This window comes from Physella acuta, unplaced genomic scaffold, assembly GCF_028476545.2.
Source record: "Physella acuta isolate Inbredline_101_S28 unplaced genomic scaffold, ASM2847654v3 ptg002345l, whole genome shotgun sequence".
Lineage (NCBI taxonomy): Eukaryota > Metazoa > Mollusca > Gastropoda > Physidae > Physella > Physella acuta.
In genome coordinates, this window is record NW_026733839.1 from 1,230 (window position 1) to 24,791 (window position 23,562).

At 36.6% G+C, this 23,562-nt stretch overlaps 1 protein-coding gene across 2 annotated transcripts in view; it reads right to left on the reverse strand.

Annotated features, from left to right (window-relative positions):
* Positions 1-3,357: 3,357 nt before the first annotated feature.
* The window catches only part of LOC131933022 (uncharacterized), a 31,141-nt gene continuing 10,936 nt past the window's right edge, over positions 3,358-23,562 (reverse strand). For both annotated transcript variants that reach the window (XM_059289880.1, XM_059289881.1), the window contains exons 2-10: positions 19,373-19,994; positions 9,613-9,694; positions 7,680-7,821; positions 6,088-6,200; positions 5,711-5,813; positions 5,062-5,172; positions 4,338-4,483; positions 4,050-4,190; positions 3,358-3,746 (exon numbers count right to left, since the gene is read on the reverse strand). In XM_059289880.1, coding sequence (XP_059145863.1) covers positions 3,606-3,746; positions 4,050-4,190; positions 4,338-4,483; positions 5,062-5,172; positions 5,711-5,813; positions 6,088-6,200; positions 7,680-7,821; positions 9,613-9,694; positions 19,373-19,980 — 1,587 coding nt within the window. In that variant the 5' untranslated portion in view covers positions 19,981-19,994 and the 3' untranslated portion in view covers positions 3,358-3,605. The remainder of the gene's footprint in view (positions 3,747-4,049; positions 4,191-4,337; positions 4,484-5,061; positions 5,173-5,710; positions 5,814-6,087; positions 6,201-7,679; positions 7,822-9,612; positions 9,695-19,372; positions 19,995-23,562) is intronic.

The following is a 23,562-nucleotide window of genomic DNA, read 5'->3' on the forward strand; positions in this document are numbered from 1 at the left end:
AGGGGGCGCCAAAATGGGTTTGAAAAATAAATAATTAAAAGCTCATTTTAGCTGCAGTTTTGAACTATAAATATAAAAATATATGGGGGGGGGGCTCCAAATTGAAAGCTTGTTCCCGCAAAAAAATAAAAGTTTGTCCCGGGGCAAATTGATAAAACCGTCTCTACCCTCTTCCTGTCATACATTATATATTGGATCCCTTTACACCTGATTTCACACCTCTCTCACCCCTCCACCCCGATCTACCTGACCCTACTGAGTGATCCAGAAGTGTTAGTCCACCCTTAACATCGTTGGTTAAACAAGGAAGAAGATAAACATTTATTTGCTCATGTTTAATCAAAGTAGGCCTGTAGGATGTTTTTTCAGGAGACTTTTAGGATGCAGGTTTTCCCACTGAGCATATGCTGATAGTTATTTGCTTAAGTCAATAAGCATGAAAGGTCTTGAACACGCTTTTTCAGTTTTTACAAGATCTCGTTTTTGTGTTGTTGGAATTTTAGATTTTCTTCCTTGTGGACTAAGGGGTCATCCATAAATGACGTCACGCTTTTTTGGACGATTTTTACCTCCCCCCCTCCCCTCCGTCACACGTCGTCACAAAAAGTCAGACCCCCCTAAAATGACGTCACACCTCAACCTACAACCCCCCTCAAAATTGCAGTTGAATTTTTTTAAAACATCGATATTTTTCGAAAATCTTGTCTAAACTATTACAATTTATTAAAACAGTTATCTAAAACGCGAAATAACGTCTAAAATTCGTTTTCTAACATTGCTTTTTTATAATGCAAAAATGTGACGTCGCAACATCTGAACCCCCCCCCCCCCCTCCCCCTCATCACACATCGTCACAAAATTACGGACCCCCCCCCTCCCCCCTACGAGTGTGACGTCATTTATGGATGACCCCTAAGCTTCGGTAACCGTTTGATCAAATGGGTATCTTCCCCCCCTCCCTTTGTATTCATACCAACTCCACTGCTCGGAAGTTCTGATCGTACTTATAATACTTACTTTCTTCTCATCTTTCTGTTTGTAGCCTGTCGTGTGAACGCTAATTCGAGAAGTTTCTTCTGACCCCGGAAAAGTCAAGCTCTTTGACCAACTTTCAACATCCTCCTCCAGAGTTTCTTCCAGGCATCTCTTCAGGGGGGAGGGGGCGCAAAAAAAGAAAAACCGTCTACCCCCCCCCCCCCGAACGAATTAGAATTTAGAAAGAAAATAGAAAATATATGCTTTTGCTTTTACCAGTGTCACCCCCCACCCCCGAAAAATATTTCAAGTGGCTCCTCCCCTCCCCTGGCGAAAAAAACTCTGGAAGAACCCCCCCCCCCCCCTCATCGTCACAATTAGTAAGACCACCTCAAAATTACATCACTCTTTTAGCACTGTCCTCATTATTTTTTTCTAATTAATAACACTGATTGGGCGATTTCCATTTGATAGGGGGATATACTCCAAAATATTAATTGAGTTGTTTCCCTTTACATTACATTGGGTAGCTACTGTTTGCTAGCTAGATTGATGTGGCAGAAAACATCACTATGTTGAAAATATAACAACACATAATACAGTCAAATAACATTCTTGAATATTTGTAGGTTTATATATAGGTTTATTCATTTCTAAACATAGAAAATTGACATTTGTAGTTAGAGTGCAGTTTCACTTGGTAATAAAAAAGTTACTTCACAAAGTCTTGAAAATTTGTAAGATATTATGTTATCTTATGCAAAAGAAACATAAATATGACTATCATTTTTTGCAAAAATGTAATTACCTAGAGTGCTTTAAACATATATATATATATATATATATATATATATATATATATATATATATATATATATATATATATATATATATATATATATACATACATACAATTCACTAACTGTAATACATGTTTATACATTAATATCAACAGAAACTACACTAACTATTGTTCTTCATTCAATTACAATTCAAAACATTAAGAATATAGGCATTCTGCTACAATTTAAAAAAAAAAAGTTATTGTTTTAGCCTTTCAAAATAATGTAAAGGATTGCTGTTAATTGTACGTTTTAAAACGATGTAAAAAAATATTTAAAAATAATTTTCTAAAAATATTTTAGAAATATTTGTTCAAAAATCACATAAGTATAATGCACAATAAAAAAGTAAATAAAAGCTTTATTTAATCATAAAACTTGGAATGCTTTATACATTTTAAATTATTAGGTTGATTAAGACAAAACAAAAATCACAACCTTTGTTAACAACAAGAACATCAGTTGTATTAATTAATTAACTCATGTTGATTATCTTTTCAGATCTGATATTTAATAGGGTATATGAAGTAATTATCTACTTCATAAAAAAAATAACAATAACAATTGTAGTTTTTAAAATAGTGGTTTAGTAGTAAATAAATCGTTAAATAATTTCAACAGGTAAAGTACATACAAAAGCAAGTTTACAAAATTAAAACAAAAACCCCCATCAAAGTTGTTATTGCAAGTGCATAAAAATATAGAAGCTAAGATCTTTTAAAAAAATACAAGTAAACAAAATTGTGTTTTGCTATTTAAAATTATATATTACATCTCATAATAAAAAAGCTTTTCAATCAGCAGATTTAAAAAAAAAGGAACAAATTCACAACCAACTGCCAATGATATAAATGGGTGGAATGTCAAGAAAAAATTTAAATTATTTGACTGGTTCAATAATGTCCACAAATTATATTTGTAGATAGCTACATTAGGTAATACATGAATTAAAAAATTAAATAAAATATACATGAAAGGAAGACAACCTTCAAGCAATAACAAGGAGAGAAAACAGAGTTCTCTTCCCTGGTGAGATCCATCAAAAAATGTTGTATAATAAATACAAATTTAAAGGTTTTATGGATTTACAAGATACAGTAATGCTACAGGTATTTATGAATGGCATTAAAATTATATTAAACACATGTATATAACTTTTCTTTGTGTATTTCAAATCCTTAAGCCATGTTTTGTGGTTTTATTTATTATAAAATAAAATGTAAAAATAATTTATAATGATAATGAACAGTTTTAGAAAAAAAAAAGAATATTAATGAGATCAAAGTATATTAAATTTGCAACTTCGTAAATCTTTAGAATTACTTTTAAAAAGTTGCCAAAGTTTTAAAAATAATATTAATCTCAAGACATTTTTGTGACTGAAAAATAATTAAACATCACTGACAATAAATAAAAATTTAGCGCAATTATTTAAAAAATTAGCTATTGTAACATAAAACTGCAGTCCATCCTTCAGAACTGCATTAATTGTATAGGTAAAAAAATACGATCTTGAGTTTACAAGAATATATTTTTTAAAATTTATCAAATTATCTATAATAATAATAGTTTAAATTGTGTTAGATACACTCACTTTTATATAAATTTTGAGTGCGAATATCTTTTTAAACCATTATTTTAAAAATATTTTGTATCACTGGCTCTAGTAGATTTCCCAGCTTGTACAATAAATTCAGCAAGAAAAATTTAAATGAAAATATTGAACTGCATAACAAATCCTAGCGTTTGTTTCAACATGACAAATGGCAGCGACATTTTTTTGTCTGCTTAGTTATTTAACTCTTTTTTCTTGCGCAGCATCACCATGACTTTTTCAGACTCCTCAGCACCTTCTGTGTCGCCCACTTGCTGCTGGCAGTACTTGTAGTAGTGCCAGAAAGGAATGAGATCAGGCATCAGTTCTGTCCCCTGAAATTGGTTGACAGTTTACAGTTTATTGCATACCATTAAGCAGCATTCACATAAAGGATTAGTGTATGTTGTGTTTATGTGTGAAACAAGTAGTATTAAACAAAGTTAGATTAACACAATTAGAAGTGAAGTTAATTATAGAAAAGATGAAATATTAGACATTGTGTGAATTGTTTCTAGTTCATTACATCTAAATATCTGACACAGTCCATAACTAACAGCAGTGTTTATCATGACAAAAATGCTACATGTAGGTGTACAGTTTTTATTGCTTTAGTTATTACTGACTATTTATCTCACCTTTTTGTAAATAGGAAGGGCTTCCTCATGCTTCCCTACGTTGAGGAGAAACTCACCGTACTCTTTATAATTGTCCCATAAGTTAGGGGAGATTTCAATGGCTTTTTGAAATGTGATATCAGCCTTCTCATATTCTTTTACCTACAGGAAACATCAATCGTTAACAGTAAAGCAGCGAAAAAAAGCTTAAAGTATAAGTTATTTACATTGAACAGAAACTGTGTGTGTAATTTTTAAAATGTAAGAATAAAAGTGATTGTAGACCTACACATTGAAACAAATAATTACCTTAGCTAATGCCCTTGCAAAATGAATATAGGCGAATACAAAATATGGATCTAATTTGATAGCTTTCATGTGTAAAGGAATTGCATCAACATAATGTCCAAGGTCATAAAGAACAGTGCCAAGTTTGTGAGCAACTTCAGCATTTTCTGAAACAACATTTTTACATATGAAATTAGATTGCATTACCAGTGTTATTTTACAATTTCTGTCTGTTTAACATTATATTCATACAGCTTTTACATCAGATGGTGTGGCCTAGCAGTAGGGTGCTACACTGCTATTCTGAAAATCTCAAGTTTGACTCTGGGTTCAAGTCAGTGGAGTGTCCTTGAGTCAACTCAGCTCTGATGGCTACCTAACTCACATTTGAGAAAGTAAAAGTGGCTGGGCATAGTGCTGACTACACTATTCCTTCATATGTCAAGGTCACAGAAACAGATGGACTCTATTTCACTTGTCCCATAGGCATAGACCATTAGGTTCAAAAAGGAAACTTTATATCAGAGTATCAAATACTAATAGTATTATACTTACTGGCCTCTTGTCTTATATAGTTTAAGATTCCGTGCTTCTATTTGCATTTTTGTTTTATGTTATTCTTCATTTGTATAATAATAAAAATAAATATCCTTACAAACTAAACTAAAAAAAAATTACAAAATCCTAATCAAATAAGATTGTCGTGATATGTTCACTGAATATTTAACTAGCTGATTCATGGTACCTGGTAACAACTCCTGCCATTTCATGTAGACATCCCTAAGTCTTTTATTGATGGAGTCCCTGGATTCTTGATCATGCTCTCCATCTTGTAAGACATTGATGAGACGAGTAGCTGAAAACACAGGGCAGTCGCAGTTTATGGTCAACTCATGTTGGTTGTTTAGGAAAACAATAGTGTCTTTATAATTATTTCAGTGTTCATCTTATATACATTTATTTTAACTGAGTTAAAATTGTAACTTAATCATTAAAAAAATCTGTTTCACTTTTTAAAATTGTTTTAAGATAATATAGTGAACTGAATGCTGGGCTATTCTATACAAGCTTTCTATTTTGAAAGCACATTGCTCTACTATTATGCTATGCTGAGGGTTTGAGGAGTAAAAAAAATTAAATTATGTGACCATTTTTCAGGGCCTAAACAAGCCTAATATTTTACCTACATCATATGATAATATTTGAGTTTCTACCAAAGCCTAATATTTTGCCTTCACTTGATAATATTTGAGTTCCTACAAAAGCCATATATTTTAACTTCTTATGATAATACTTGAGCTTCTAATATTTTACCTTCATATGATAATATTTGAGTTTCTACCAAAGCCAAATATTTTACTTTTATTTGATAATACTTGAGTCTAATATTTTACCTTCATATGATAACCTTTCAGGTTCTATTGACGCCTGATGTTTTTGTATGGCCAGGGCTATTGTATCCCCTAAATTCAAGGTAGCATGGTAGGTTCCTTCTGGCTAGAGGGTAAATAGAAACATAAAAACATATTTTAAGTTATCTTGTAATTGTAAGCATCGGGAGGCCTTGTCATTCACATATATTATTAGAAAAAAAAAGCATAAAAAACATTTGAATGACAAGCTTTTATGAAATAATGCACAAGAAAAAATAAAAAAATAAATGATTTTCTTTAAATATATAATAATGAACTACTATTTAAATAACTAAAAAGAAAAGCTTGGATAAGAAATGAAAAATTGTTATTCAAAAGATTTTGCTTGTTGTAATTACCAAATACAAGATTTCTCCCCCTTCTTGTATGCACTCAATAGGTTTATCTCCCTCTTCTAAGTTGGGGTAAACATGGTTGACCCAGTCAAGCAAGTTGAAGCCATGATGAACACCTTACAATAGTTACAGGAAGAAAAATTAGCTACATTGCAACATTTTCTCAATACTATATTTTCAGCATCTTAAAATATTTTTTAAAAATATGGGCAGTTTTTATATTTCCAAAATCTATTGCACATGTTTGCCTTACATTTCTTGTAATTTAAAAATAAATAAATTAAAACTCAACTCAAAATAAAATGATAGGATTTTCTTAAATTCTCTACAAATGCTTTCCAGTTGTTTAAAAAAAAATAAACTATAAACAAAATAGTCTAAACGCTTTCTGATGTTCTGACAAAAGGAAGCAAACTACAACGTATATTTTAAATATACATACAACACTACAATTTAGTTTACCTGAAGGGTTGTCTTACCTCCAAGGGGTGTCTTAGAGACGGGGTAGAGAAACCACCTCTTCTTGCCATAGACCACATCTACAACAGAACTTACCTCCAGGGAGTGTCTTAGAGACGGGGTAGAGAAACCACCTCTTCTTGCCATAGACCACACCTGCAACAGAACTTACCTTCAGGGGGTGTCTCAGAGACGGGGTAGAGAAACCACCTCTTCTTGCCATAGACCACACCTGCAACAGAACTTACCTTCAGGGGGTGTCTCAGAGACGGGGTAGAGAAACCACCTCTTCTTGCCATAGACCACACCTGCAACAGAACTTACCTTCAGGGGGTGTCTCAGAGACGGGGTAGAGAAACCACCTCTTCTTGCCATAGACCACACCTGCAACAGAACTTACCTTCAGGGGGTGTCTCAGAGACGGGGTAGAGAAACCACCTAGCCATAGACCACACCTACTACAACAGAACTTACCTCCAGGGGGTGTCTTAGAGACGGGGTAGAGAAACCACCTCTTCTTGCCATAGACCACACCTGCAACAGAACTTACCTTCAGGGGGTGTCTCAGAGACGGGGTAGAGAAACCACCTCTTCTTGCCATAGACCACACCTGCAACAGAACTTACCTTCAGGGGGTGTCTTAGAGACGTGGTAAAGAAACCACCTAGCCATAGAAAACACCTACAACAGAATTTACCTCCAGGGGGTAACTTAGAGACGGGGTAGAGAAACCACCTAGCCATAGAAAACACCTAAAACAGAACTTACCTTCAGGGGGTGTCTTAGAGACGTGGTAAAGAAACCACCTAGCCATAGAAAACACCTACAACAGAATTTACCTCCAGGGGGTAACTTAGAGACGGGGTAGAGAAACCACCTAGCCATAGAAAACACCTAAAACAGAACTTACCTCCAGGGGGTGTCTTAGAGACGAGGTAGAGAAACCACCTCTTCTTGCCATAGACCACACCTGCAACAGAACTTACCTTCAGGGGGTGTCTCAGAGACGGGGTAGAGAAACCACCTCTTCTTGCCATAGACCACACCTGCAACAGAACTTACCTTCAGGGGGTGTCTCAGAGACGGGGTAGAGAAACCACCTAGCCATAGACCACACCTACATTAACAGAACTTACCCCCAGGGGGTGTCTTAGAGACGGGATAGAGAAACCACCTCTTCTTGCCGTAGACTACACCGTTCCATGTATCGGAGTGTTTGTGGAAGACAACACCCGAGAGGGAGCCGCCAAGGAAAAAGATGCTGTCGTCGTCTGTGTTCTAGTGGTCAGAGGAGGGTTAAATGCGAACATTAGCAGGAAGTACACTGTTGTTTTAAACGGTGAACGTCAAACCTAAGACACGTACTTTAGGGGTCATCATACATGACGTCATGCTTTTAAAACGATTTTTACCTCCCCTCCCCACCATCACAAAAAGCCAGACCCCTCCTTCCTAACATGACGTTACACCCCTGCCTCAAAGTGCAGTTTCATTATTTTTAAACATCGATTTCTTTCCAAAATAGTTACTGATTTCGGCCAATATAAAATATATTTTTATTAATCAATTTCTAATACAAATTACAAAAACAGCTTCCTAAAACGCGAAATAAAGGTTAAAATTCAGCTTCTAACACAACTTTTAAAAATTGCTACAATGGGAAGTCATACTTTCTCCACCCCCCCCCCCCACCCCCCTCATAACATTTAACAAAAAAGTGCATAAAATCAAAGTTGCTTCAAAAGGTGAATATTTGCAGGAAACATAAAGGAATTACAAAACAGGTGCCATATATGTAAATAGTTTTTTTTAAACAAATTAACATTTGCAGAAAGTAGGCCTATAGTATACAGTTGTTTTAAAAGGCAGGTCTACATGTTTCCAGGACTTAGATTTTAGATGTGATAATTTGCAGGACGTGCATAAGAGATTAAAAAAAAAACGTGGACTTTTTCAGTACGTACCCACCACATTTGCTCATGAGAGCATTAACGGTCATTTGTAAATATTAGAGAACGATACTCTTTTACTTTATTTAAGAAACCGGCCGTTACAGAACAATTTATTTATGCGCAAAGTTAAAAGAAAAAGCGGAGGGATATACACCCTAGTCTTGAACGCATTAACTGTACCGGGTGGCTTTACTTTTGAAACGAGACTGCTGTAAATTATTCACAAGGCAAAATTATGAAGATGAAACAAGTTGGATCAAAGACTTGTGAACTTTGACCCGGGTAACCGATTGTTTACATCTGGTCAAAACGTGAAGGGGAGATAATTTCATTTTTTCCCTTTCTTTCAAAGTTTATTTCGTATCAGTTTACGTGTTTAGGTCTACTTTTTTAAACACAGCTGTCGGAAAAATAAAACAAAGCTACAGAAAATTATTAGGTGATTGCGTGCAAATTATTAGGTTATTGCATTTTTTTGTTTAAGAACGTTTGTTCTGGTGGTTTTTTTTTCATGTGTGTAAATTTGGTGTAGTCCACTGACCCAAAGACGGTGGGTAATTGAAACAGACAGGAGAAATTGTAGAGTAAATGTGAGTGTGGTTAAGAATAGAGAGATAGAACGTGTGGGGGATTAGAGTCTGTGGGGGGGGGGGGGGGGGACGACAAAATGAATTAAAATGGGTAAGAGAGTGCACGTGTTTAGGAAGAGTATGGAGTAGAGTGAGTTTGGACTTTGTGCTGGTAAAAGTGAACGGAGAGTTGTAAATGTGTATAGCAGACTTAGAAATAAATGTTGAAGACAGAAATATTTGTGTTGAAGACTTAGAAATATGTGCCGGAGACTTAAAAATATGTGAACTTAGAAAATAGGGCCTGTGTTTGTGAGGTTTAGAAGTATGTGCTGGAGACTGGTAGGACACTTAGATATATGTGTGCGTGTTTAAAGTAGATAGGGGGACAAGTGTGTGAGAGGAAGTATGTGTGTTGACGTGTAGCTTACAAAATATAAAAAGTGGGTGGAGGTTGAGCAAATGGTATTAGAAATGTAATAATCCTCAACACAGTCTGACTTACTAACATTAAAGTATTTTGACAATAGCATTATACAAAGACTTACATTAACTTTAAAATATTCCGGTAGCCGAAGAGTCTTTGGTAGTTCTGTATCCCAGTAAAATTGACGGTCAAATCCATAATGCCTGAGGAAAAAATTTAACATTGGAATAAAAGTTTTTTTTTTTAAAACGTTTTTCTTAACTCAGCTTCGCGTTTGTTTGGTTGTTTGGTTGTTTGGATGTTTGTTGTTAAAATTGACATCGAAAATTAGCCCACTTCTGATTGCTCTAGAGACCTGAAATTTGGCATGCATGCTACTTTCGCCTAACAATTTCAGATGCAATCATAAAAACTAGCAATTAGTGACCGTAATTAGCTTAATTTAATTACGCCCCAAGGACCATAAAATTGAGGACATGATTTCTAAAGATACCGACAAGACTGGAGGCCTATCGACGCAGTTACTTCGGCCCCAATCGATGTGAGCGCGCTGGCCGTGATCGTATAGTGGTTAGTACTTCGCGTTGTGGCCGCGACAACCCAGGTTCGAATCCTGGTCGCTCAAGATTTTTAGTCCGTGTATTTATAAACACTTTTTTAAAAACCACGTTTTTCATGTGTAGCAACGGACTAAAAAGGAGAAAATAAAATACTTAAAAAAAACTTTTTAAAAAACCACGTTTTTTATTTTAAAACGTTTTTCTTAACTCAGCTTCGCGTTTGTTTGTTTGTTTGGTTGTTTGGATGTTTGTTGTTAAAATTGACATCGAAAATTAGCCCACTTCTGATTGCTCTAGAGACCTGAAATTTGGCATGCATGCTACTTTCGCCTAACAATTTCAGATGCAATCATAAAAACTAGCAATTAGTGACCGTAATTAGCTTAATTTAATTACGCCCCAAGGACCATAAAATTGAGGACATGATTTCTAAAGATACCGACAAGACTGGAGGCCTATTGACGCAGTTACTTCGGCCCCAATCGATGTGAGCGCGCTGGCCGTGATCGTATAGTGGTTAGTACTTCGCGTTGTGGCCGCGACAACCCAGGTTCGAATCCTGGTCGCTCAAGATTTTTAGTCCGTGTATTTATAAACACTTTTTTAAAAACCACGTTTTTCATGTGTAGCAACGGACTAAAAAGGAGAAAATAAAATACTTAAAAAAAACTTTTTAAAAAACCACGTTTTTTATGTGTAGCAACGGACTAAAAAGGAGAACGGACACAGTAACACATTGTTAACGGTGACACGGTTGGTACGCTGGGCATGCTAAAATACACATAAACACGTTTTTCCTTAACTCAGCTTCGCGTTTATTTGTTTGTTTATGGGAGATTTGATCACGTGATTCGTGAGTAGATCTCCACTCCAGCAACGTAAATTACACCCTTTCTCTGTTTAAAGCGTATCGGTCGCTCAAGATTTTTTTAGTCCGTGTATTTAAAAACACTTAGTCAAGTCATACTTAATCAAGTGATTAGATAAAGTAGAAAATAAACTATATAAAAAACTTTTTAAAAACCACGTTTTTCATGTGTAGCAACGGACTAAAAAGGAGAAAATAAAATACTTAAAAAAAACTTTTTAAAAAACCACGTTTTTCTTGTGGACTAAAAAGTAGAAAATAACTATTTACATACATTTGATGACAAAAAACGTGGGTCGGGCAGATGGGTCGGGAAATTTGATGGTGAACGTACCCACGTTTTTTGTCATCAAATGTATGTAAATAGTTATTTTCTACTTTTTAGTCCACAAGAAAAACGTGGTTTTTTAAAAAGTTTTTTTTAAGTATTTTATTAAATGTATGAACCTACTTGAGATAGCAAAGCCAGGTACTTTGTAAAGAGTGAGCATGACGCTGTTAGAGAAATGAGACATGTGTAGTTACACTAATGTACACATTTTTTTTTTTACTGAGGGGTCCAGAGTTATTTTCAGCACATCTACCCCCCCCCCTCCAACGTAACATGCTACATATATGATTTATATTGAAAATTTATACTTTAACCCGTGTCCGCCCTCCCCTTCCATGGAGATTTAAGTCGTTCCCACTGCGGGAAAAATCTCTAGAAGAAATACTAGGTGTATCCATTGGTATAATAAATCTAACTAAAAGTTGTTTGTTAAACAGTCTGATGATAAATGGGGGAGATAGGGGGGGGGGGGGCTTTTTATCGGTCTCTCTCACTTGAAAATCGAAATCTCGTTAGCCAGGGAGCGATACATTTTCAACTAAAACAAAATTTTATGAACCTGATTCCCATTAATTACAAAAGCAATCGAATTAAGTATCGGTAGACCTATGCTATTGATAGTATTGTTTTTATATTTTATAACGTATTAATATTATTGTATTTTTTATTGTAACTACGTTTATGACAACTTGCTACTGATTCGAATAAATAATAACAAACTGTACGCTTCTTTGAAAAATCACAATCTAACATAGGCTGTATTTTTCTATAGCTAGCCTACATCTTGTAGTCTTTCATCATTTTTTACGCATTAAATAACTTAATAATAGACGAAGTCACTTTTCTGTTTATTGTTTTTTACCAATTTAATAAAAAAATATTCTCATTTGGTTTTTTTAAAAAAAAGGCTGGCCAATAAGATAGCGAGAAGTTGGTGACCTGCTTTATAAGCCTATTAGTTAGCGTGACAGCGTGACATGGAGCTTGTGATTGGGCCCTTTGAGAACATGCTATGTATCGTACAGGCAAAGAACTTCAGACGATATGGGTAACGGCCAATCAAAAACAATAAAACCGGGCAGGTTGCCAGTCGGGAGAAATCGATGATGGCAAAGGTGAAATTGGATGGGGAATAAAGGAATGGATTGGTCTGCTGATTGCATAATTACATATAGCAGCAGGAAAAAAAAATTATCAAAAGAATAATCAGTGATGCCCCATCACTCCCTTAGGCTCATTAAGGGAATATATATATATATATATATATATATATATATATATATATATATATAAATATATATAAATATATATATATATATATATATATATATATATATATATATATATATATATATATATATATATATATATATATATATATATATATATTGTTACGACCCCCTTCTCTAATCCTTTCGAACTAGTCAGGGAATCGTAAACAAGAAGAAGAAAATAAAAATAAATAAAAAACCAACTTTAGTAATCTCTATTTATTGCCACAAAATACAACACCTAACGTTAAACCCGCCACCACATTGAACACAATAGGAAAAATACACAACTATCTACAACAACTAAAGTCCTTAATTCGACTGCCCTACTTGTCCCTAACTGTCAAGCCTAGCCTAGGTCTAATACATGTCGTGGCTTTCCACTAGCCCACAGAGACGACCCATTTCTGTCTCCTCTAGACCTAGCTATCTGAGACGAGTCCGTCCGTCTCCGAGTGTGTGTCCGAGTGTCTGTCCCCGAGAGTCTTCCCCTAGTCTCCGGTCTACCCTCCCAAAGTACTCGTCCCCCGTTCTTAACCGTGGGAACAATTTTAATTAGCCTGTCCCTAGGTCAGATCCGTACATGACGGTCCACTCGGCCCCCTTCGATCTGGAAGGTTTTCCCAGCCGTAAATCGCGGGCTGTCACTAGCCTAGGTCAAGCATCAACGGTCAGCCCGTGGTGTCACCAGGTAATTAATGGGCTGTTGGCCACGTTACTACCCGAGTCCCGAAGACTCCAATTCTGCCACGCCCACAGCGTGTAATCTAATCCGTGGTGGCCATCAAAACCCACAGACTCTCACGGCCTAAACTGGCCAGTGCATTAACATGCCTAAGCATTTCATTTTAATTACCTGGCCCTCCTCGATGGGGCCAAACCCAGGTAAAGATCCCTTGGGATCGTAACAATATATATATATATATATATATATATATATATATATATATATATATATATATATATATATATATATATATATATATATATATATATATATATATATATATATATATATATATATATATATATATATATATATATATATATATATATAAAACGTCATTTAAAAATGGTATGATGAAAAAAATACACATTGAATAATTAAATTCTGTTAGTTACTTCCAATTTACATTGTTCAAACAAACAAGGGAGGCAATACTTAAAAATGTTTTTAAAAGTTGTTAAAAGCAGAGATATTAAGTAATGGTAAAATGAGAATAGATATCATTGTTAGTGTTTCCACAAACTTAAGTATTAAAAATATTAATTACACAAACGTTTGTCTATTTTTTATAGTTTCTATTATTTGGTATTATTATTTCACTACATATCATTCTATAATCCTTAAACTGTATTAAATACTTATTTTGAAGAGATCAGATTATTAATTGTTGAAATCAGTATTACAATGTTGGGTATTGAATTGCCACTAATAATTTTGTTTACGTGCTTCTGGCATAAAAAAAAAATTGACAGGGCAAATCACCCAAGTAAAAACTTGAAAATGGTCATAACAAACCAACAAAAATTTCAGATGAACATTGTGGATATCAATAAAAAGGGTTACATTCTTGACAAACAGTCAGCCACAATATTATCAGTACCTTTAATATGGAAAATAATCAAATTAAAGTTTTAGAAATACAAAATTAAAAAAAAAAAATGCTTCTGGCTTAAAAAGCCAATACCGTATACCGTCTCAATCCACCCCTACCAAAAGAAAAGCCTTTCTATTTTTTCCTTCTCCCTAAAGAAGTTTATTATTACCATTTAATTTAACATTTGAATTTTCAGGTTTGAAGATACAATACATTCTTAAGTAAACCATCTTAAATGAACGAGAGTACATGACCGAAAGAAGTATTACTATTGTAAATCTGTATCACAAGTCGATGATAAAAACTGTAATACTAAAGGTAGCATGGCAAGGTAAACTGACACTGTAAATTACATGTCTCAAGGGAAAAAAAGAATTTAAAAAAAAGAAGAAGAAAAAGTGCTTCTGAACGTCTGAAATAATTGAAACTTTATACCAGTCTTCACAAGTCGAAAATGAAATTAATAATACAAATGATGACAAGGCATGCTAGAATTTTGTATAGTACATTACTCATGTTGTCCATGGCAACCAATAGAGCACCCCCCCCCCCCCCCCCCCGATATATCACCAGATAATCTACACATCCCAATCGAAAAAAAAAAGCTTCTCTTTAATCTACTTTTATAGTTCATCTTGTTTTTGTGTGTAATTACTGTACTATAGGAGCCAAACAGCTGACACAAGAATACAGAAAATAAATTCAGTGCGGCGGTCCTATTACACATTAAATTATTTTTGTTTCGCAAAAAATTGCAATCTTTTAATTTGAATTTGTGTGTTTCTTTGAAGTTTTGTGCTTTTTTTTTGCGGAAATGTCGGCCACAAAACTGTTAATTATTTTCTCTGTTGGGTGTAAAGACAGGGTTAGTTACAGTTACATAGAAAATATCGTTAACAAAGAAGAAAACGGTTGTTTTGTAAACATGGGCTCACACGACCGGAGCCTACACTGTACTTTGTTGTACAGTGGGTCCGACTGTACAACAAAGTGAAAGTAGAAACCAGTCAACAAAAAGTAGGACGCTGTTTGCATAAGCTCTCCGCGTGATACTCACGCGCATGTGTGTGAGCGTGGGTGATACCACAAAACACGTGCTTTACAAATGTATGTGAGTCAAGTGATTCGTCGCGCGCTGCTAATTTAAGAACAAAACGAACAGGATAATTATGTGATTACATAAAAATAGGCAGGTAATACTACACTGATAACGTAAGGTAAACACATTGCCGCCGAAACTAGTGGTTACAGGCCTTAGAATGGGCCTACGCTTTGCCCTAAGTATAGGTCTACGTACAGCATTAACTGAATGACCAGTGTTTCTTCCAGACTTTTTTCGGGGGGTGCGGGTGAGGCGCGGTAGACTTTCTTCACACCCCCCTCCCCCCTGGAAGAAACTCCGTGAATGACAGTTAAAAGCCATGCTTATGGGTACCGACGGAAGGTATGCACTCAACATGTGAGTCATATTTTCGCGAGAAAAATAAATCATAAACATTTGCGATTGAACGTTAAGTGTGTTTCGCACTTCAACGGCCTCGCGTAAAAATTATTCCACAGCTAACACCTGCAATTCGTTTTTAACTGTATCTATGTGGATAAGGAGTGTAGCCTTTAGATTAGGGTTAAAGTGATTTTACAGATTTACTAAAGTCCGACGGGAAATCGGGAGGGGGCAGATCTAATTTCGTGTTTTTAGCGTAAATATGAAATGACTTCATTCGTTAAGTTTTTTTTTACACAAAGTTAAAATATTTTAAAAAATATGTTGAGGTATAAAAAAGTAGAAAAAAAAAAGAAATCGAATACATTTCCGGCTAGTCTTCATGACCCCTAGTCTTCGTGACCCGAGTTACGCCAGGCGGCTAATGCGATTACATGACACATGCGCGTGGCTTTGGTAAACAAGTCGGCCAGGCGGAAATCGGATCATTCCGCAAACATGCTATTTTAATTAGTGAAGCAATTAGCCTCACGTACAAACTGCAGGAAAACCTGGGCGCTAAAGTGTGGTGTAGAAATACATTACCGCTAGGTTTGTTTGACCTAGTGAGGCGAGGCAGGCAGAGGGATCAAAGAGGGGAAAACTATTTATTTTCTCCTCAGTCGCTCACTATATCCGCCTCTTTGGTTTATTATAGGGGTCTGTCGACTAGTGCATTTATGTATATTATATATAGGCCTATATATATGTGTATGTAAATGTATGTGTATGTATATATGTGTGTGTATATGTATGTGTATGTATATATGTATGTGTATATGTATATATTTACTATATATATGTGTATGTAGGCCTATATATATATATATATATATATATATATATATATATAAATATATATATATATATATATATATATATATATATATATATATATATATAGGCATATAGATATTTAGGCATATATTTATATAGCCTATTCATGGGTGTTATTCTTATCTCTTTTTAGTTTTGTAGATGTGCTTTAAATAAATTATTTTTATTATAATTAATAACAAAATTAATAATAATACAGGCCTATCCAACCTGTTACCAATATACTTAGGAAATCTGTTTGTAACTAAATGCCTCATAGATTACAGGTAATCGTAGAATCAAAGCAATCAATACCTTATGGTCATGTTACCAATTTACTCAGGAAAACTGTAACTAAATGCCTCATACACTACATATAACTGTACAATCAAAACAATCAATACCGTATGGTTATCTTTACCTCGTACAAATACATGAGCATCTATCAATATGAAAACACATATAATTTAGGTAAAAACTGCACTTACTAGTATTTTGAGTGCTGTTACTTAAAAAAACAAAGAAAGTTAACAAAAAGAAAGTTAACGAACAGCCAGATTTGTTCAAGGTTCACCTCTGCTAAATATCTTTTGTCGCGACATAGTTGACTGGTGTATCAATTAAACAATTAAACACACTACCGGATATCTAAGTGGTGTATCAATCAAACAATTAAACACATCACCGGATATATTAGTGGTGTATCAATCAAACAATTAAACACATCACCGGATATCTAAGTGGTGTATCAATCAAACAATTAAACACATCACCGGATATATTAATGGTGTATCAATCAAACAATTAAACACACCACCGGATATACAAGTGGTGTATCAATTAATTAAACACACCACCGGATATCTGAGCTTATGTTAATTTAGACAAACGTACGCGAGAAATTAGGCAGACATTACACGGTGCTTTAAAAGTCGGGTTGAGTTTAACAAGACAAACAAACTAGAGACAACACAGTTCAGAGGATAGCAGGGAGGAGAGTGTACTCTAATCGACTGTGATAGTTGTGTTTTACGTCAACTTGGAGGAAAGGGACATTATTCTGTATTGCAACTTTTTAAAAGTTGCATTACAATTAATTTAAACTCGTTTACTAGTTTATAAATAGGCCATGTTTTAGATTCTAATTAGAAACGTTTACTTTTGTTAAACGTTCTAGTCAGTAAATGGCATGACTATTAACTACCCCCGACCTTTAAAACGACATTTTAAAACTGTTTACCTAAAGGGTAAAGATTGGTTGGAGGACATCTCCTAATTTGCTTGTTGTGAGCCAGCATTCAGTGTGTGTGTGTGATGTTGAAATCAGGAGTGTAGGACAAACAATAGGCTGTAGTGGACTGTTGGTTGATTAGGGTTGTTTGATTTCACGGGTAGTGGCGGTATAGCGGGGGTACAGTTAGGACGGTACAGTGGTACAATGTGGACGGTTTAATAGAGACAGTACAGCGTGTTGTACAGTGGACGACACTGAGTGGAAGAAGTAGAGTGGAGGGTAAGCTAGGTCGGTACTGTTGTACAGTTGGGATGGTACAAAGTGGACGGTCCGGTACAGTGTGATAAAGTGGATGACACAGTATGTGGTCCAGTGGAATGCTGAATGTTGTAGAGTTGAGGGTAAGAAGTGTGTACAGTTGGGAGTGTAGAGTAGGTTAGGTCGGTACAGTTAGGATGGTACAATGTGGACGGTATAGTGGGGTCCGTACACACTGGAAGATAGATTAATTCAATAACGTTGGGATGATACTGTGTGGGCAGTATAATGTAGACAGTAGAGAATGGACAGTACAGTGTGTACGGTACAGTGTGGACAGTACAGTGTGTACGGTACAATGTGGACGGCACAGTGTGTACTGTACAGTGTGGACGGTACAGTGTGTACTGTACAGTGTGGACGGTACAGTGTGGACGGTACAGTGTGGACGGTACATTGTGGACGGCACAGTGTGGACAGTACAGTGTGTACGGTACAATGTGGACGGCACAGAGTGTACTGTACAGTGTGGACGGTACAGTGTGGACGGTACATTGTGGACGGTACAGTGTGGACAGTACAGTGTGTACGGTACAATGTGGACGGCACAGTGTGTACTGTACAGTGTGGACGGTACAGTGTGTACTGTACAGTGTGGACGGTACAGTGTGGACGGTACATTGTGGACGGCACAGTGTGAACGGTACAGTGTGGACGGTACATTGTGGACGGTACAGTGTGGACAGTACAGTGTGTACGGTACAATGTGGACGGCACAGTGTGTACTGTACAGTGTGGACGGTACAGTGTGTACTGTACAGTGTGGACGGTACAGTGTGGACGGTACATTGTGGACGGCACAGTGTGAACGGTACAGTGTGGACAGTACAATGTGGACGGTACAGTGTGGACAGTACAGTGTGGACAGTACAATGTGGACGGTACAGTATGGCTACTTGAGCCTGAAAGATACACGAGACGCCCACATACTTACATCTGCTGGTACACGAGACGCCCCCCCCCATACTTACATCTGCTGGTACACGAGACGCCCCCCCCCCATACTTACATCTGCTGGTACACGAGACGCCCCCCCATACTTACATCTGCTGGTACACGAGACGCCCCCCCCCCATACTTACATCTGCTGGTACACGAGACGCCCCCCCCCCATACTTACATCTGCTGGTACACGAGACGCCCCCCCCCCCATACTTACATCTGCTGGTACACGAGACGCCCCCCATACTTACATCTGCTGGTACACGAGACGCCCCCCCATACTTACATCTGCTGGTACACGAGACGCCCCCCCCCCATACTTACATCTGCTGGTACACGAGACGCCCCCCATACTTACATCTGCTGGTACACGAGACGCCCACATACTTACATCTGCTTGTACACGAGACGCCCCCATACTTACATCTGCTTGTACACGAGACGCCCCCATACTTACATCTGCTGGCTGCTTCCATTGCTGTGGTTTATCAGCTTGTCCACAAACTCCACGAAAGATGACGAATGTTTAGCGTTGCCCCCAGCCCGGACAATCTCCAACGGCTGACCCTGCCGGATGGACCAGCTGCCGTAAGCTTTGACCAGGCTTTGGCGCGACCACTTGACCGGGTCAGTCCAGTCCCGAGCCCCCCGTGGAAAGGTCACCAGGACGGGCTTCTTAAATCTGTACTCCGCTTCGAATCTTTCCGGCGTGAGGTCATTCACGGAGACCCGCTCGATGCTGCAGACGGCAGATCCGTACTTCTGCATCACGTCGTCGTCTGCCGGTCGCCACCCGCCAAGGTGAAGGTCGACGTTGGATAAATCATCCTCGCCCTCGTACGCGGTTTCGTTCGCTGTTAGAGTTTTGATAAAGTCCGACTTTTGGAGGAGCAGCAGGGAGACGATTGAAATGCAGACGACAACGCCGGTTAATTTGGCGGGAGTTTTGGAAGAGAGTCCGAATGCAAACGAGGCCGGATGTTTGTGCCGGTGAGGTTTTTTTGACGAGGAAGCGTCTTCGTGTCTTCTCACCGCCATGTTTTTGCTGGACACTTTCTTAGCCATTGTCTTTCAGGCCTCTACAAATTTAAAAATGGAAATATAAGGAACATTAGAACGTAACATGCATTTGAAATGGAATAAAACGCACATAAAAATATTTGTAGTAATAATACGTTTTAAAATAAGTTAAAAATTAAATAAACATCAATTCTCTTAAGCCATAAATGAGAAAGGTCGCTCAAAAAATCTTGTAATAAATTTTTGTGTAACATTTAATCATTTAATCTAATAGCACCCATGGAAAGATTCAAGTGTAGATAAAGAAGAGTTTATGTTCTTCAATGTCTGCAACAAAATGAGACGTAAAACAAAAGAACATGATTAGCCAAGGATTCGAACAGGAACCATTTATGTTTGTAGCTTACAACTCGACCACTTTCTTTTGATCACATTAAAAAAAAGCCTTAAATTGTGGTATAAACTGGCACTTAAAGCCAATAGAACAGTACTAAAATCTTAATGAACATTGCTTTAAACACAGTAGTACTATATGTTTTAGAGTGGGACAATTATCCTAGGATATGGGACTACAAACACACATAAAATTACAACTGTATAAAAAGGCATACAAACCAATGACACCAAGAACCAAAACACCATAGCCGATAGCCGTAGCACCAGCGGCTCAAGACATAGCCGAGATCTAAGGCCAGGAAAAAACAACAACAACCTAAATACCTAACTGCGGGGTGAGCTCTTAAAGACTGAATGCATGGGCGAGGTGTAAGCAGGTCTGCAACGTTTCCACCTGACAAGATATGCAGGTAATGCAGAGCGGACAGGACCAGATCTACCTGGTATAGGTGACTCTGGAATCTGATGCACCTTGTGCTGGAATCTGATGCACTGAGTGCTGGAATCTGATGCACCGAGTGCTGGAATCTGATGCACCGAGTGCTGGAATCTGATGCACCGAGTGCTGGAATCTGATGCACTGAGTGCTGGAATCTGATGCACTGAGTGCTGGAATCTGATGCACCGAGTGCTCACCTGATGGGTCCTGTCACACACGTGAGTGGCTTCTATTACAACCAGGGCTTTGTGTCTTCATCGCTTTTGACAACATCGCGACCCGCCCTTCTACCTAGACCAGCGGTTCTCAACATGCGGTACTTTGAACAGATACGCGATACCCTTTGAATAATTACATGGGGCCCTTTGAATGGATATATGAGGCCTAAGAACGGATACACGGGGCCCTTTGAACTGGTACATGGGGCCTTTGAAGGGATACATGGGGCCATTTGAACGGATACATGGGGCCATTTGAACGGATATATGTGGCCCTTTGAACGGATATATGTGGCCCTTTGAACGGATACACGGGGTACTTTGAAGGGATACATTGGGCTCTTTAAATAAATGCAAGGTACCTTTGAATAGATACATGGGACTTTAACGTAAACATGTATACTCAACAAAAGCAAAATGTATAAACACCAATTGAAAATAAATGATTCTATTAGGGAAGTGATAATATGCAATATTGGAATGAATATTATGTGAGAGCTCGTAGCACACTTTAACCAATCGATAAATGTTAAACGTATGGTACATTTAACAACAATTTGAACTGATTCTTTAACTCTTGTAAGAGTTAATAAATTACCTACGCTCTTGATGATTTTTTTAGTGAGATTACATAAACATCCGCCAACCACTAGATCCAATAGCAGAATACGTGTTACTCTATCGGCAGATACAACACGTATGTTGTATTCATAGATTCAGTTTTTTTTTAAAATTGGGAGGTAGGGGGGACATAATATTAAAGAACGATAACCCATGCACAGTTTTTTAAATAACGCTTACCCACTCAATGTATAGAATCCCTGAGCTAGAGGTATAATCGTAGAGGAGAATGTACTTTTCATCAGGGTTTAGAATGTTAATAGAAATTCGCGGGCGGCTAACGTGTAGCAGACTTCAAAGTTTTTTATGTCGGCCCCAGCACTACTGTTATAATAAAACGTCCTTGTCTCATAAACAATGAAGTCATTAGTCATTCAGGCTAATTTACTAATTAACTCTTTCGGTTGATTCAACATTCACATTACATATCTATCGTCTACCATTATGTTGGGGGCTGGTGAGAATGAAAACGTCCGATTATCCCAATATATGAGAGATTGCCTCTCTTATCTTAAATCTCCACGCTATTTCGTGCCCAGACGGCGCCAAAACTCGGCATTTCACATCAGATTAAAAAAAAAAAAACCCAAGCGGGGCGTAAATATTAATATCAACACTAAACGCAGGCACTAATTATCTCCCTGTATTCATGTCACGGGCCTTTGTATTACCTCCCTTGTTATAAACAATTTACCAGGAACAATCCCAACAATCGGGTGTTGAATAAGCAATGGGTGAGAGCAGACGATAAGCAGACGGTAAGTGCTTTGCCAATGTATGCATGCAGTGGTTAGCCTTGACCACAAATTCTGATCAGGAAATATCTAACCCTTCCTCTAAAAATAGCATTAAAAGCGATGGTGACTTTTATAATGAACACAAAAGTAAATTAGCTTGTTCGTTATAAAACTAGTTGATCATTTATTTATACTGTTGCTTGATCAATCGAACTTGACAATTTTATATCATTATATATATAATATATATATATATATATATATATATATATATATATATATATATATATATATATATATATATATAATGTATACTTATTTTTCGTTTTCACCAATATTATTAGATAGCATTAGGTCTAGCTAATCATTTGGATAGATCGGTAAAAAAGATGTGCAAATCAAATTTAAGCCGCGTCTATTTCCTTGACAATCCCATGTACTTGCACGGTGAGGGCGGTAGCGGTAGTCTGTGTACAATGTCAATAGACAAACCACATGGGCGGCTACTCTATTTCATCAAGGGAAACAAATCACCAGAGGCCAGTTTATTTGGTGAAGTAACAAACACTGGTTTACGGTTCTTGTGCAAACCTTTTATCTGGCCTAAATCATCACTGTAAGTCTCGCTACTTTAGCTGTTTACCAAAACCACGCATAAAGCTCGTTTTTAGCAATTAAACTTTTTTCCCCACCCTTAAATAAAAAATTATATTCGTACAAAATAACACCTTATTTCGCAGGTTTTGAGCGAAGATATATTTAAAAAACAAACAAATTAACAACAGTGGTATCGCATGTTCATTAAAAATTAAATTAACTATAATAAAACGTGTCATGAGAAATCAACCCTTAAATAAAGGGGGACTAAAAAAAAAAAAAAAAAAAAAAAAAAAAAAAAGAAATAATACTTTTATTTTTATTAGAGAACACCGTACATGCTGGAATAAATAACTTGTCTACAACCTACTTGTTTAAAGAATACCGAGCATATTCTAATAAATGACATGTCTAAAACCTACTTGTTTAGAGAATACCGTAAATGCTGTAATAAATAACTTATAAAACCTACTCATCCGAAAGCTAATAAGCTCACTGAGGCTGAAGAACATTTTTAGATGTCTATATCTAGAGTGGTAGATCACGCAATATTCACAACTTCATTATTGATTATACACGCATCAATGCACACATTCTTCCACAATTTGTTTTTAGGTAG